This window comes from Macaca mulatta, chromosome 16 (assembly GCF_049350105.2).
Source record: "Macaca mulatta isolate MMU2019108-1 chromosome 16, T2T-MMU8v2.0, whole genome shotgun sequence".
Taxonomy (NCBI): Eukaryota; Metazoa; Chordata; class Mammalia; order Primates; family Cercopithecidae; genus Macaca; species Macaca mulatta.
In genome coordinates, this window is record NC_133421.1 from 70857868 (window position 1) to 70871733 (window position 13866).

Below are 13866 nucleotides of genomic sequence, written 5' to 3' on the forward strand. Positions count from 1 at the left end.
GTCTAAAAACTCTGGCCCATGGGCCAAAATTGTCCTTGAGCTAAGAATAATTTTCACATTTTTAAATGATTGAAAAATAAAATAAGAATGTTTTGTGACACATGAAAGCTATGTGAAATTCAAATTCCAATATCTATAAATAGTGTTTTATCAGAACACAGTCATGCTTATTCATTCATCTTTGATGGCTGCTTTCCCACTGCAACCACGTTGAGCAGTTACAACAGAGATCACGTGGCCCACAAAGTCTTACAATATTTACTATCTGGCCCTTTCCAGAAAAAATGTGCTGACTCTTGACCTTGACCTCAGCACTTTGGGAGGCTGAGGCAGGTGGATCGCTTGAGCCCTGGAGTTCATGACCAGCCTGGACAATATTAGTGAGACTCCATCTCTACAAAAAATACAAAACATTAGCCAGGCATGGTGGTGCACACCTGTGGTCCCAGCCACTTGGGAGGCTGAGGCGGGAGGATAGCCTGAACCCAGGAAGTTGAAGCTGCAGTGAGCTGTGATAGTGCCATTGCACCTCAGCCTGGATGACAGAGCAAGACCTTGTCTCCAAATAAATAAATAATACAAAGTAAAGTAAATAAAATAATATAAAAACGAATCAATTTAAAATTATAATGAAAGCCAAGGGGCATAGTAGAACAAATTTTCTAGAGCTCATTAAGTCAAATGAGTCACCAGTTAGTAAAACGCAGTCAGGGGGAAGAGAGGGCAGGATTCTTTGAAGCAGCGGCTCTCCTAAAAACAGAACCCACCCTTGTCCAGCTGCCTTCCCTCCTGAGGGTGTTCCCTTTGACCATGTGACCCCCACCCCCTATTTCCCAGCCATCCAAGCCCACCTCTAGCATAATACGAGCTTCTAATCCCTCTCCCTGACCCCATCCCAATTTTGAAGCCCAGTCTAGTATTTTCTCAACTATACTTCTTGGCTCTGTTCCTTCCTTTCTATCACCTCTGCCTTTTCACTGCAAGCTTGGACCACTGCAGTCACCTCCCTACCAACAGTCGTTCCCTACCCATCCAGTCGGCCCCGCCTGCTGCTGCAAAATTCACCTAGGGCACCTCTGTGGTGCTGCCCCTGCCTGTGGACAAAGTCCAAGCCAGCCACCTCACCCACCTACAGGTGAGTGGGGAGCAGCCAGCGTGTCCAGTGGTTTACCCCATCGCCACAGACTTGGTGATGTATTGATGTGCAGAGAAGGGGTGTTCGCAGCCACAACACAAGCAATCCTGCCCCACGTGGGACCTAAGATGGACATGCTGCAAGCCACCTCTAAGAATCCAACATAAGGCAGAGGGGAGAATGGCTCACACGGCACAAACACTCCTTTTTGTTTTGTTTTTTTTCTTTTTGAGAGGAGTCTCACTCTATTGCCCAAGCAGGAGTGCAGTGGCACAATCTCAGCTCACCGCAACCTCCGCCTCCCAGGTTCAAGCGATTCTCCAGCCTCAGCCTTCCAAGTAGCTGGGATTTCAGGGGTGCCCCACCACACCTGGCTAATTTTTGTGTTTTTGGTAGAGACGGGGTTTCACCATGTTGGCCAGGCTGGTCTTAGCTCCTGACCTCAGGTGATCTGCCTGCCTTGACCTCCCAAAGTGCTGGGATTACAGGTGTGAGCCATGGGGCCTAGCCTCCTTCCATTTTAATGTATGCCTAATCTGCCCATTGAGAATGGTTGAGACACATTTTAGGTGGCCAGGGTCTACTTAGAGTTAGTGCTCATGATCAGGCCCAGGTCCAGCCTGGCTGGCCAAATGGTGCCTTTGACCTGCTATGGCTCTGTGCAAAGGAATGAGCTGATGGATGGGGGCGCAGTGTGTGGGCAGTGGGCTGGGGCTGGCAGGACTCAGTGACCAAGGGAAGAGAACTTTCCTCACCACCAACCTGTCTTTTCAGGGCACTGCAGGGGGGCTTTGGGACTTGGTGATGAACACAGCATAGTGAGCTGTCCAGCATGTGGGCTCCTGGATTCTCACAGTTCCTGGGCTCCTTCAGAGGCTCTCTCTAAAGAGAGCTGCTCTCTCTAGAACCCACACATTTAGAATACAGGCAACCACTGCAATGGGGACAACTGACCTCAAACATAGAGACCAGAGTAGATGGGGCTCATCGTGTGAAACTCATCTTGAACTCTAGCAGCTTCTTTTCACAAGTTCATGGAGAGAGGTTTTCCACTGAGGGAATCACATCTGTCTGATCAAACGAGGCTTGGGAAATGGCTCTCCTGTTCATTCCCTGGAAACCTCTGATGGAACCACTGCCACTGTGGCGGCCCTGGCACTGGCACCCCAGCCATGATTGGTGCCCCAGCCACATCTCTGCTGTGAGCCCTGGTTAATTAATCATCCGTGTGTTGACGGGGAGAGGCCCGTTCACGAAAGCGGTGTAAAGCCCAGGGCGATGTGGCCATGGCAGGAAGGGTGCGGGACTACGTTCCACCCCCAACTGAGAGATTCAGAAACCAGAAGAAAATGGAAAAGCATACTGTGCTCTTGGGTGGGAAAACTAAATATGAAGAGAGCAATTTTTATAGTGTTGGCCTATAATACAATTCCAGCCGAAATCCCAATGGAGCTTTGAGAATTTGCAGGAAAAAAAAAATTCTAAAATATATCTGGAAGACAAAACTTACAAGAAGGTTTCAAAAATAATTTTGAAAAAGAAAATGATATCTGAGCCCACCTAGAGAATAAGACTTGAGATCCAAAGCTTAAATCAGGAGGCTCTAGCACCAAAACTGACAGATAAACGGGACAGAGTACATGGTGCATTGACCTGGGAAAGAGGGCAGATTGGTCTGCAAATAGGCCTGGGTCCATTGGCTTTAGCTGTTGTGTTTGGGGAGAAAGTTTTCAACCTCACTCCATCTTAAACCTAAAAATATTCCAGATGAATCAATAAATATGAAAAATTAGACCACTAAAAACCTAGAAGAAAATGGATGATCTTTCTGTACCATAGAGCAATGGAATAAATCACAAAGGAAAACAGATTTGACTATATAAAAATTAAACCCTGCCTATCAAAAACCATCAGAAACCAAAATAAAAGGCAACCAACTGGAGAAGACAGTTGCCACAAATATGATCAAGGGTTAATGTTATTCATAAATTAATAGTCCACACAAGTCGTTAGAATGAGCACTGAGACCTGAAGAGAGAAGCAAAAAGAATGTGAGGGGGTCAGCGCGGAGGCTCACGCCTATAATCCCAGCACTTTGGGAGGCCAAGGCAGGCGGATCACGAGGTCAGGAAATTGCAACTATATTTTTTAATGCATAGACTAAGAGGCTAGAGGGAAATATCACAGATCCTTAACATACATTCCCAAACCTTTGTAAATCCACAGATTCATGAAAACAGACACGTTTGCGCAAGTGCCTGATCTTTCCTGTTATACATTCATTAGAAGTCAAGCCCTCGTACCACACAGTATCTGCCTTTTCAAATGTGATCAAAATGTTCTCTTTTGCTTCAAGGCCATTTTTCATAAGGCAATGGCATTTTTGCCTCTTCATCAGAGTCACTGTGTGCCCTGGAGGACTGAAAACAGCAGAGCCGTGTTGGGATGGGACAGGGCAGCTGGGAAGATTGGGCTCATTCCCTACTAAGTGCCTCACTCCTGTACTGCCCCCATAGAGGAAGAGGGGTTCAAATTTATTCCTCAGCCAGATGGCATGTGCCCCCTCTCCTGGAATCTCACGTCACTTATGATGGACCAAAATTCCAAAAGCTGAATCCATGACTGTCAAAGTCTGGTATGGCAGGATGTCAACAGTAATCATTTCTGGGCAGAGGGATGATTTTCTCTTCCCATCTTGCTTTGTATAAATACATTTTCTATAATAAGATTGTATTACTTTTCTCATGAAGAAATAGCAAAGTACTGTTTTACTCAAAATATGAATAGAGCCAGGCATGCTAGCAGCTTATGTCAGTAATCCCAACACTTTTGGAGGCGGAAATGGGAGGGTCACTTTAGCCCAGGAGTTTGAGACCAGCCTGGGTAACATAGTGAGACCCCGTCCCTCCTCCCCCCAAAAAAATCTACAAAGCATTTATCCTGGATTATTCACAGGGGCCAAAAAAAAAAGAAAAAAAAAAGAAAATTCAGGCCTCTTATAGCCATGAGCTATGAATATGAAAATATGCAAATGTGAAAGAAAAGCCAGCACATCTGAGTTTTACTTTTACTTTCACACCTCTGTCTACCATATTCCAAGAGGAGAAACTTGGTCATTGAAAGGAATCGATCAAATCCAAAGAACAAAACTACTGTGTTCATTAAACTTCTTAGTGTTCACAAAGCTTTAGCTGCAGGTTGAATGGGACACCCCGAATTGGGCTCACCTGGGCTGCAGGGAGCAGAGATAGCACCACTGCACTCCAGCCTGGGCAACAAAGCGAGACTCTCTCTTAAAAAAAAAACAAAGTTCAGAAATTCAAAGTTGTGAGTTATTTTTAAAATAATAATAATTATAATAATAATTCACAATAAAGATGAGGACAAAGTATGAGCAAATGGTGGTTTCTGTCCGGCTTTGTTGAGCTGAAGCAGCCTCTCCCTGCTGGGACTTTTGGGGAAAAAGGGTATGTGTTGCTCTTCAGATCCCAAGCCTCATGCCCCTACTGGGCCCTGTGTGGTGCTTCTCAGCACACTGGGAGAGCCACCGTTGGAACGCACACCTGGGGGACCTGGTGGGTGATGGTGCGGTGAGTGGGGGCCACAGCCTGACTCCAGGGAAGCCAGCGAGCTCAGAGCTGGAGGAGTCAGGACACCCCCGATGGGTCAAGAGTTGGTTTTGCTGCCAGTTGGCATCTGATTGAACCATCCCTTCACTTCTCCGTGCCTCACTTTCCTTACCAGACGTGCTCTGCTGATGCCATTCTCTCCTGTTCAGTCCTGCCTTCACCATTGAAGAGAAAGAGCAAACTGCTAGGCAGCAGCATTGATTTTTTTAAGGAAGTGGAAAGAGAGCTGGGAATAACAAGTCAGGCTCACCTCCCCTACCTCACCTGGTGGGTTTGTTTGTTTCGTTTTGTTTTTGTTTTGAGACTGAGTTTCGCCCTGTCACCCAGGCTGGAGTGCAGTGGTGTAATCTCGGCTCACTGCAATCTCCACCTGCCAGGTTCAATTGATTCTCCTGCCTCAGTCTCCCGAGTAGCTGGGATTATAGGCACCTGCCACACGCCTAGCTAATTCTTGTATTTTTAGTAGAGATGGGGTTTCATCCTATTGGCCAGGTTGGCCTCGATCTTCTGACCTCAGGTGATCCACCCACCTCGGCCTCCCAAAGTGCTGGGATTACAGGCATGAGCCACCATGCCTCGCTCTCACCTGGTGGTTTTGAATGTGAACTGAATGTGTTGGTAAATTAAGCATGCGGATAGACGTAAATAACACTTGGGCAGGAATATGGAGCAAGGGATGAGGATGGGTGCCCAGCTGTTGGAGAGGGTGATGGGGAGGCTGAGATCTGCCTGCCATGAACTGGGAGGAGGGGCTCCTCTCTCTCTTCACCCCCACTCTGCCCCCCAACACTCCCTAGAACTTATCCTCCCCTCTTCTTTCCCCAGGCGAGCCTTGAACCAGGATGGCTGAGCCCCGCCAGGAGTTCGATGTGATGGAAGATCACGCTGGGACGTACGGGTTGGGGGACAGGAAAGATCAAGAGGGCTACACCATGCTCCAAGACCAAGAGGGTGACACGGACGCTGGCCTGAAAGGTTAGTGGACAGCCATGCACAGCAGGCCCAGATCACTGCAAGCCAAGGGGTGGCAGGAACAATTTGCATCCAGAATTGTAAAGACGTTTTAAATACATTATTGTCTTAGATTGTCAGTAGAGTGAAACCTCATTAATTTGAGTGGGCCAAGATAACTCAAGCAGTGAGATAATGGCCAGGCACAGTGGCTCACGCCTATAATCCCAGCACTTTGGAAGGCCCAGGCAGGAGAATCCCTTGAGGCCACGAATTTGAGACCAGCCTGGGCAACATAGCAAGACCCCGTCTCTAAGAAAAATTTAAAAATTAGCTGGGTGTTGTGGTGCATGTCTATAGTCCTAGCTACTCAGGATGCTGAGGCGGAAGAATCACTTGAGCCCAGGAATTCAAGGTTGCAGTAAGCTGTGATTATGAAACTGCACTCCAACCTGAGCAACAGAGCAAGACCCTGTTGGAAAAAAAAAAAAGGAAGAAATTTACCTTGAGTTACCCTCATGAGTGAATGTACGGACAAAGATTGCAGGGGCTTGACAATCTTTCAAATACAGGGTACTTTTTGAGGCGTTAGCCACACCTGTTGGCTTATAAATCAGTAGTATTGATTAGCATGTAAAATATGTGACTTTAAACGTTGCTTTTTATCTCTTCCTTAGATCAGGCCTGACTGGCCTCTCTTTAGCAAGAGTTGGTTAGCCCTGGGATTCTTACTGTAGCCACATTAATAAACGACATCAACTTCTAAATATTCTATAATACCATCTTTTGGGCAAATTGACTTCGCCTCTTCCTTTCTCTTTCCAAATGAAATGTTTCATTTCACTGTCAGACCACATGGTCCGGGACCCCACGGAGCACACAGCCTTCCCTCCGTCTCCCCATGCTGGCCCTTCACCCACTGCTGGAGTGCCGAGTTGGTCCAAGGGTTGGACCAAGTTCTCAGGTTGTCTCAAGGTTGGTCCAGGCTGTCTCAGTGCTGGCTTGTGCTACAAGGAGCCCTTCTTTCCACGGGTGTGGCAGTGAGTGCTCACAGCAACAGCCCATGGTGCAGCCCGAGGGCAGGGTGGACTCAGTCCCTGCCTCCATACCCATTTCTAAGCAAGCAAAATGGCAAACACTCTACTTTTCTCTTTTAATGCTAAAAATAAGAAAACATGCTGCAGCCCAGGGTATGGGTAGTGGATGGAAGCCATGGAGTTCCAAGGTGGGAAGTGACCTCTACTGGATGCGTCTATTCAGGAAGATCACTGGAGTGGGTGGGGTCTCTGGGAGGTCCCCTGATTGTGGGAAGCTGGGACCACCAGCTTTCTCACACAGGGAGTGGCCATCCCAGCTTGGAGAGGTTCCAGGACTGGTTTCGACGCTCGTTTCAGATTTCCATCTGTTGAATCAGGGAAGGTGTTGGATTATGAGGAATTTGGGAATTAGGAAAGTGGGTGCAGGTAGGTTGGGGGGAGGTGAAGGAAGACATGGGCACATTACAGGAACAGGGGCTGCTCAGAGGTGTCCGAGAAGCTCTGGGTGAGGAGGTGAGAGGGAGAGGGGAATGCAGCTTGGCGCAGCCTCCCTGCCTGAGGTCAGCCATCACGTGGTGATGGAAAGAGGGAAATGTGCTTTCTGACGGCTCCAGCCAGTGCTGCCAGATTCAGCTCCCCAGGGAGGGCAGCTGAGCGGCTCCAAGCTAGGAGATCTGTTTTCTCCTTTGAATCCTTCTTAGAGGCTGGGCATGGTGGCTCACGCCTGTAATCCCAGCACTTTGGGAGGCTGTGGCGGGAGGATCGCTTGAGCCCAGGAGTTCCAGACCAGCCTGGGCAACATAATGGGACCTCGTCTCTACAGATAATAATTTTTAAAATTACCTGGGCATAGTGGCATGCACCTATAGTCCCAGCTACTCAAGAGGCTGAGGCAGGAGGATCGCTTGAGCCCAGGAGGCAGAGGTTGCAGTGAGCCAAGATCCCATCACTGCACTCCAGCCTAGGCAAAAGAGTGAGACTCCCATGTCCAATTATAATAATAATAAATAAATCTTTCTCAGTCCCTTCCTCACTGTGTCCCCCTCCACTAAACTTTTCCACCACCTCTCCCACTTCCCTCGCTCCCGCTTTCCCTCTCCTTCTCTCCCCACTCCATCTTTTTCTTTCTCTGCTGTTTCCCACCCCTTCCTCCTCTCCATCCTGCAACACTGCCTACCCTGTCCCCGCCCCACCCTGGTGCTCAGGATGTGTTAAGTGAGGGTGGTAGCCTCCAAGACCTCAACCCCGAAGGTTAGCCTGTTGAAACCACTCTCCCAGCTGCCCCTCGGCAGTTGGTGCTGTTGGGGGAAACTGGGATTGGGGGCCTCTTTTCCTGACAAAGAGATGAAGAGTTCCCTCACCAGGTGCCTGGGACTGGGGTGTGGGTGTCACAGCCTATCCCAGCGCATCTGTTTGCATCATGATTAATAGTGCTACTTTCAACTGGGGGCGGTGGCTCACGCCTGTAATCCCAGCACTTTGGGAGGCTGAGGTGGGTGGATCACGAGGTCAGGAGTTCAAGACCAGCCTGGCCAACATGGTGAAATCCCGTCTCTACTAAAAATACAAAAACTAACCGGGTATGGTGGTGGGCGCCTGTAGTCCCAGTTACTCAGGACGCTGAGGCAGGAGGATCAATTGAACCTGAGAGGTGGAGGTTGCAGTGAGCCTAGATCATGCCACTGCACTCCAGCCTGGGCAATAAGCGCAAAACTCCATCTCAAGAGAAAAAAAAAATAGTGCTGCTTTCAGCCTGGGCGCGGTGGCTCATGCCTGCAATCCCAGCACTTTGGGAGGCCGATGTGGGTGGATCACGAGGTCAGGAGTCCAAGACGAGCCTGGTTAACATGGTGAAACCATGTCAAGGAGAGACTCCTTCTCTCTCTCTCTTTTTTTTTTTTTTAAGACAGAGTTTCGCTCTGTCGCCAAGGCTGGAGTGCAGTGGCACCATCTCGGCTCACTGCAACCTCCGCCTCCTGGGTTCAAGCGATTCTCCTGCCTCAGTCTCCCGAGTAGCTAGGATTACAGGTGCCCGCCACCACGCCCAGCTAATTTTTGTATTTTTAGTAGAGACAGGGTTTTACCATGTTGGCCAGGCTGATCTCGGACTCCTGACCTCATGATCTGCCCACCTCGGCCTCCCGAAGTGCTGGCTTTACACGCACGAGCCACTACGCCCAATCAATTCCTTCTCAAAAGAAAAAAAAATAGTGCTGCTTTCTCTTTCAAGTGTCCTGATTTGAGTGATAGTAAATGCCACCCTACTTATAAGGGAACTACCTCAGAATGCTAATTGGGACATTTTTGTAGCACTCTACTATTGGCAATAGGTGATGCTCACAACAGCCCGTGAGGGTGGATGACATCCACTTCACAGATGACAAAGGAGCCTCGTGGTCAGACCGTGGGCTGCCGGAGCAGGTCCATGGCTGCAGCCCCACATGGGCCATATTTCCCCCTTGTCACTGTTTCCACCAAGCCCCCTTGGAACTTCAGTTATTAAACTCTCTTGGGTGGAATTCAAGTTAGAATCACAACAGATGCCTCATATGAATTGTGCCAGTGAAAAATGACATTCTATTTAGAGGCAGGGCAGCCTGGCTTAGAGTAAGTTTAAAATATGTGTTATGCTGCAGCAAATGTACCATGATCCTGTAAGATGTTCACAACAGGGGAACTGGATGTGGGGTATATTCTCTGTACTAACTTCGCAAGTTTTCTATAAATCTAAAACTGTTCCAAAATAACAAGTTCCTTTAAAATTAACTCCAGGAGACCAGATGCAGTGGCTAATGCCTGTAATCCCAGCACTTTGGAAGGCTGAGGCAGGTGGATTGCTTGAGCCCAGGAGTTTGAGGCCAGCCTGGGCAACGTGGTGAAATCCCGTCTCTACAAAAAATACAAAAATTAGCCAGGTGTGGTGGCGCACTCCTGTAGTCCCAGCTACTTGGGGGACTGAGGTGGGAGAATCATCTGAGCCCAGGAGTTTGAGGCTGCAGTGAGCTATGATTATACCACTGCACTCCAACCTGGGCAACAGAGCGAGACCCTGTCTCAAAAAACAAAAATGAAATAAAGTCTGGGAAAGAAGTGGGTTTTACCACTCTTATTTTCTGAAGAGAAACTAAATTTAATGTGTAAAGTGAGGACAAGTTCACCAAGTTAGTGTTTGAGTTGCCTAAAATATGTTTGCTAAAACTATTCAATGCTTTCACATAAAACATGATCAGAAGTTCTATGCCAAAACATATGTGTGTGTGTATATATATATGCACTATATATACTGTATGCAAAAATGCAAAATCTAAATTGCCAACCTTTTTGAAACTGCTCTGAAGGGAAAGCATTTGAAGATAAATTGCTTACCCAAAGAACATACTTTCCAAGAAAGCAAGTAATACTTAAGGTGTTCATAGTCCTCATCAAATTAATTCTTGCTACTGAAAGCTTACAAGGAGCTGTTTTTATGTCGGGTGTGACAGGTTTGACTTGGCAGAAGGTGTCACTTTACTAACAACATTTTAAATAAGTGACAGAAGACAAGAAACTACATGTTAAATACCAGAACAAAGAGTGTCTAAGTGGATGCTAGGAGTTGAAATATGGCTGGATACCTGCCCAAGACAGCTGAAAAGTAGATGAAAGTTGGTTACCTATAAACTAGTGCACCCTAATGAATTAAAAGGTGTTGATGAGTTAACTTGTTATGCCTTCCAGATAAGACATGCAAATGGGGCTTCTTCCTCCTTCCCTCCTTCCAAGGAATTTAACAAGGAGACCAATGCAAATGATAAGAACTGTAGGGCTCAAGCTGGGAACAGATTGGGGAAAGGGGGACCATCATGCCCATATAGATGCCCCTGTGCCCTGGCAGTCAAGGCTTCTGAAAAATAACGAAACCCAGAAGTCTGCATGATGCTGCCTTATCATTTGTCCAAAGCCTTCTTGCGGCAGTTTGCAGGCTCTTGCGAGCTCCAGGACCAAGGAGCTATGTTCGTGCTGGAAGCTTGTTTAGGACGAGCTGTTCTTTGTGGGATGGGTGCAGCCAAGGCCAGGTGTCCAGGGATGGTGTTTTAACAAAGCATGTGAGGTGTCTGATCTCACAGTGCACTTGAATTCCACTTGCCTTTTTTTCATCTTCTCATTCTGTTTCATGCACAGAACCAGCCCCATCCTGAAAGTGACTCTAAATTACTCCTGCCCCAGGTGGAGTGCCTTTCTCAGAGTTCAACAGAGCCTTCCTGTCGCCCAAGGGACAACTCCACTGAATGCCCAGGCCTAACAAATAAAAACCAAACTCTGTGCTCCCCCATCCTGGGCCATTACTGGTTTCTCTACTGCTGTTGGTGGTACCACCATCAACTTGTCCATCATGACCTTGGCCAGTTCCTCCCACAACCCTCCACAGTACCCAGGGACCTCACCTCCATTCCATCCGACACAGACCTCCTCACCACAAACCTTGGTTTTGCAACAGCAGCCCTGAGACCTTTACACCCTCCTCCCTTCATCCTGTCCCCCACCAAGGCCCCAGAGCCATTCCTTAAAGCAGGGCTCCACAAACTATGAGCCACAGGCCAATTCTGGTACCCAGCCTGTTTTGCACAGCCAGTGAACTGACAATGATCTTTTCATACAACCAGAAAAAAAAAAAAAAAAGCCCACCATTCTGAGTATGTGACTTCCATGTTCAAGATGTCTCATGTTCAGAAAGGCCCCTGGAAAAGGAGGAAGGGTATGAGCTGGGCACAAAGGGAGACCCTCTCAGCTGAGCTCCTCCCATCCAGACATTTTCCTGGACTTCCTATCCAATGACTTCCCTTAGCTTCTCATCAGCCACCCCTGCCTGCCCAGGAAGCTGGCAGATGTGGCCTTTTAACTGGGCACAGCTCTGTTCTATATCATATCAGGGCTCTGTTCCCAAGGAAGGTAGAGAGAATGGACACCAGGTGGACCCTCAGCAGTCTGTGCCACAGAGGGAGTGTTTGCAGTTTCCACACTAAAAGTCCCCATGTGCTTGACGGGATCTGTGACTACAACGTGATGCTTGACTTTTCCTCATATGACCAGAGCCACTTTGTCCATCTGGTGCAATGGTCAGCTACCTGCTAGGGGCCCTCCAGGATTCCCAGTTGATTCCATATCTGCATCACCACCATCAGCACTAAATAAAATACTCAAGTTCCTGCTGGTGAGCATGAGCAGTGCTACATTGGGCCCTTCAACCAAGGTGACAAGGACTGAAAATAATCACTGCCACTTATTGGGGGCTTCTCATCTGCCAGGCATGGTACAAAGTGCTTTAAATAAGCATTCAACAGTTTCATGCTGACAGAAGCCCTGTGAGCCAGTGGAGCTACTTCCATGCCCATTATACAAGGGAGAAAACTGAGGCAGAGGGAGGTTAGGGAATTCGGTCAGCATCACACAACCAATAGGTGGTGGAGCCAGGATTTGGGCCCCATCTGCCTGACTCTCTAGAGGCTCTGATCTATCCAGAGTTGAGTCTAAGCCATGAATAGGGCAATTAGAAAGCAGAGGAAACCCATTCAGCCACCATGTGCATGAGAGTGAGGAATTTCTGTCATACAGAGGGGAGTGAATTCACTGAGCTGAGAGCTGAGGAACCACTGATCTGATGGCTGAGACACCACTGGGAAGACTGGAGAGGCTTTTCTGGGCATGCATTGCCAGGCACAGGAGAAGCTGAGGGAAGATGACTAAGAGGTACTGGCAAAGAACTCAGAAATTCTGATGGAAGCTTTACATGCTACCATCACATCCATCCATCTATCCACCCATCCATCCACCCATATCTTCCTCCATCCACCCAATCATACATACATCCAGTCATCTGTACACCACCCACCCATCCATCCATCCATCCATCCATCCATCCATCCATCCATTCCTTCATCCATCCCATCATCCATCCAATTATACATACATCCAATCATATATCTGTACATCATCCATTCTTCCCTCCATTCATCCATCCATCCACCCATCCCTTCCTTCATCCTTCTCATCATCCATCCAATCATACATACATCCAGTCATCTGTACACCACCCACCCATCCATCCATCCATCCATCCATCCATTCATCCATTCCTTCATCCATCCCATCATCCATCCAATTATACATACATCCAATCATATATCTGTACATCATCCATTCTTCCCTCCATTCATCCATCCATCCACCCATCCCTTCCTTCATCCTTCTCATCATCCATCCAATCGTACATATATCCAGTCATATATCTGTACATCACCAGCTCTATCTATCCATTTATCCATCCATCCTTTCTTTCATCCATCAATCATCCATCCATCATACATACATCCAACCATACATCTCTACATCATTCATTTTTCCATCGATTCATCCAATTATCCATCTATTCCTTCCTGTATCTATCCCATTATCCATTTGATCATACATACATCATCTATACATCATCCATTCATCCAACCATCCATTCATCCATCCATCCATCCACCCATATCTTCATCCAATCAATCATACATACATCCAATCATCTACACATCACCCATCCATCCATCCATCCACCCATCCATCCATCCATCCATCCATCCATCCATCCATCCATCCAATCATCCAGTCGTATATTCAATTACACATCCATCCAATTATACATTCATACATGCATCTAATCATTCAATTATACATATACACATCCATATAATTATACATCCAATCATACCTCTATCCAATTATACATTCATACATCCAACTAATAAATTATTAATTCATATATCCATCCTTATAATTATACATCCATCTAATCATTCAGTAATTCACCCATCCATCCAGTCATCTATCCAATAATACATTCATCCAATCATCCATCCATCCATCCACCCATCCATCCATCCACCCATTCATCCATCCATCCATCCACCCACCCATCATGGTTTGAGCCATGATTTACTACCATGGTCCACTGTGGACAGCCCAGGTGGGATTGAATTGAAGAGAAGCCCAGGGCTGCCCCCATAAACATTTGGCTCCTTTACATCGATGAGAACTAGATCCACATGTATAAATCCTCATGATTTGAAGGTGCTTTTACCAACATTCACTCATG

At 47.2% G+C, this 13866-nt stretch overlaps 1 protein-coding gene and 1 long non-coding RNA gene across 48 annotated transcripts in view; both read left to right on the forward strand.

Annotated features, from left to right (window-relative positions):
• MAPT (microtubule associated protein tau) overlaps window positions 1–13866 on the forward strand; it is a 132172-nt gene that overhangs the window by 60511 nt on the left and 57795 nt on the right. For 45 of the 46 annotated variants that reach the window (XM_077972237.1, XM_077972242.1, XM_077972239.1 and 42 more), the window contains exon 2: window positions 5590–5739. In XM_077972237.1, the coding sequence (XP_077828363.1) occupies window positions 5607–5739 (133 nt within the window). In that variant the 5' untranslated portion in view covers window positions 5590–5606. Of the gene's footprint in view, window positions 1–4879; window positions 5032–5589; window positions 5740–13866 lie in introns of all 46 variants that reach the window. The other variant, XM_077972274.1, reaches the window with a different exon arrangement.
• On the forward strand, window positions 6454–9659 carry LOC144335833 (uncharacterized). 2 transcript variants are annotated; one of them, XR_013407026.1, is made up of 3 exons: window positions 6454–6573; window positions 6691–8267; window positions 8829–9659. It is a non-coding gene; the product is annotated as an uncharacterized LOC144335833 (long non-coding RNA). The 2 variants fall into 2 exon arrangements; XR_013407027.1 differs by having other exon boundaries at window positions 6691–8248; window positions 8820–9659.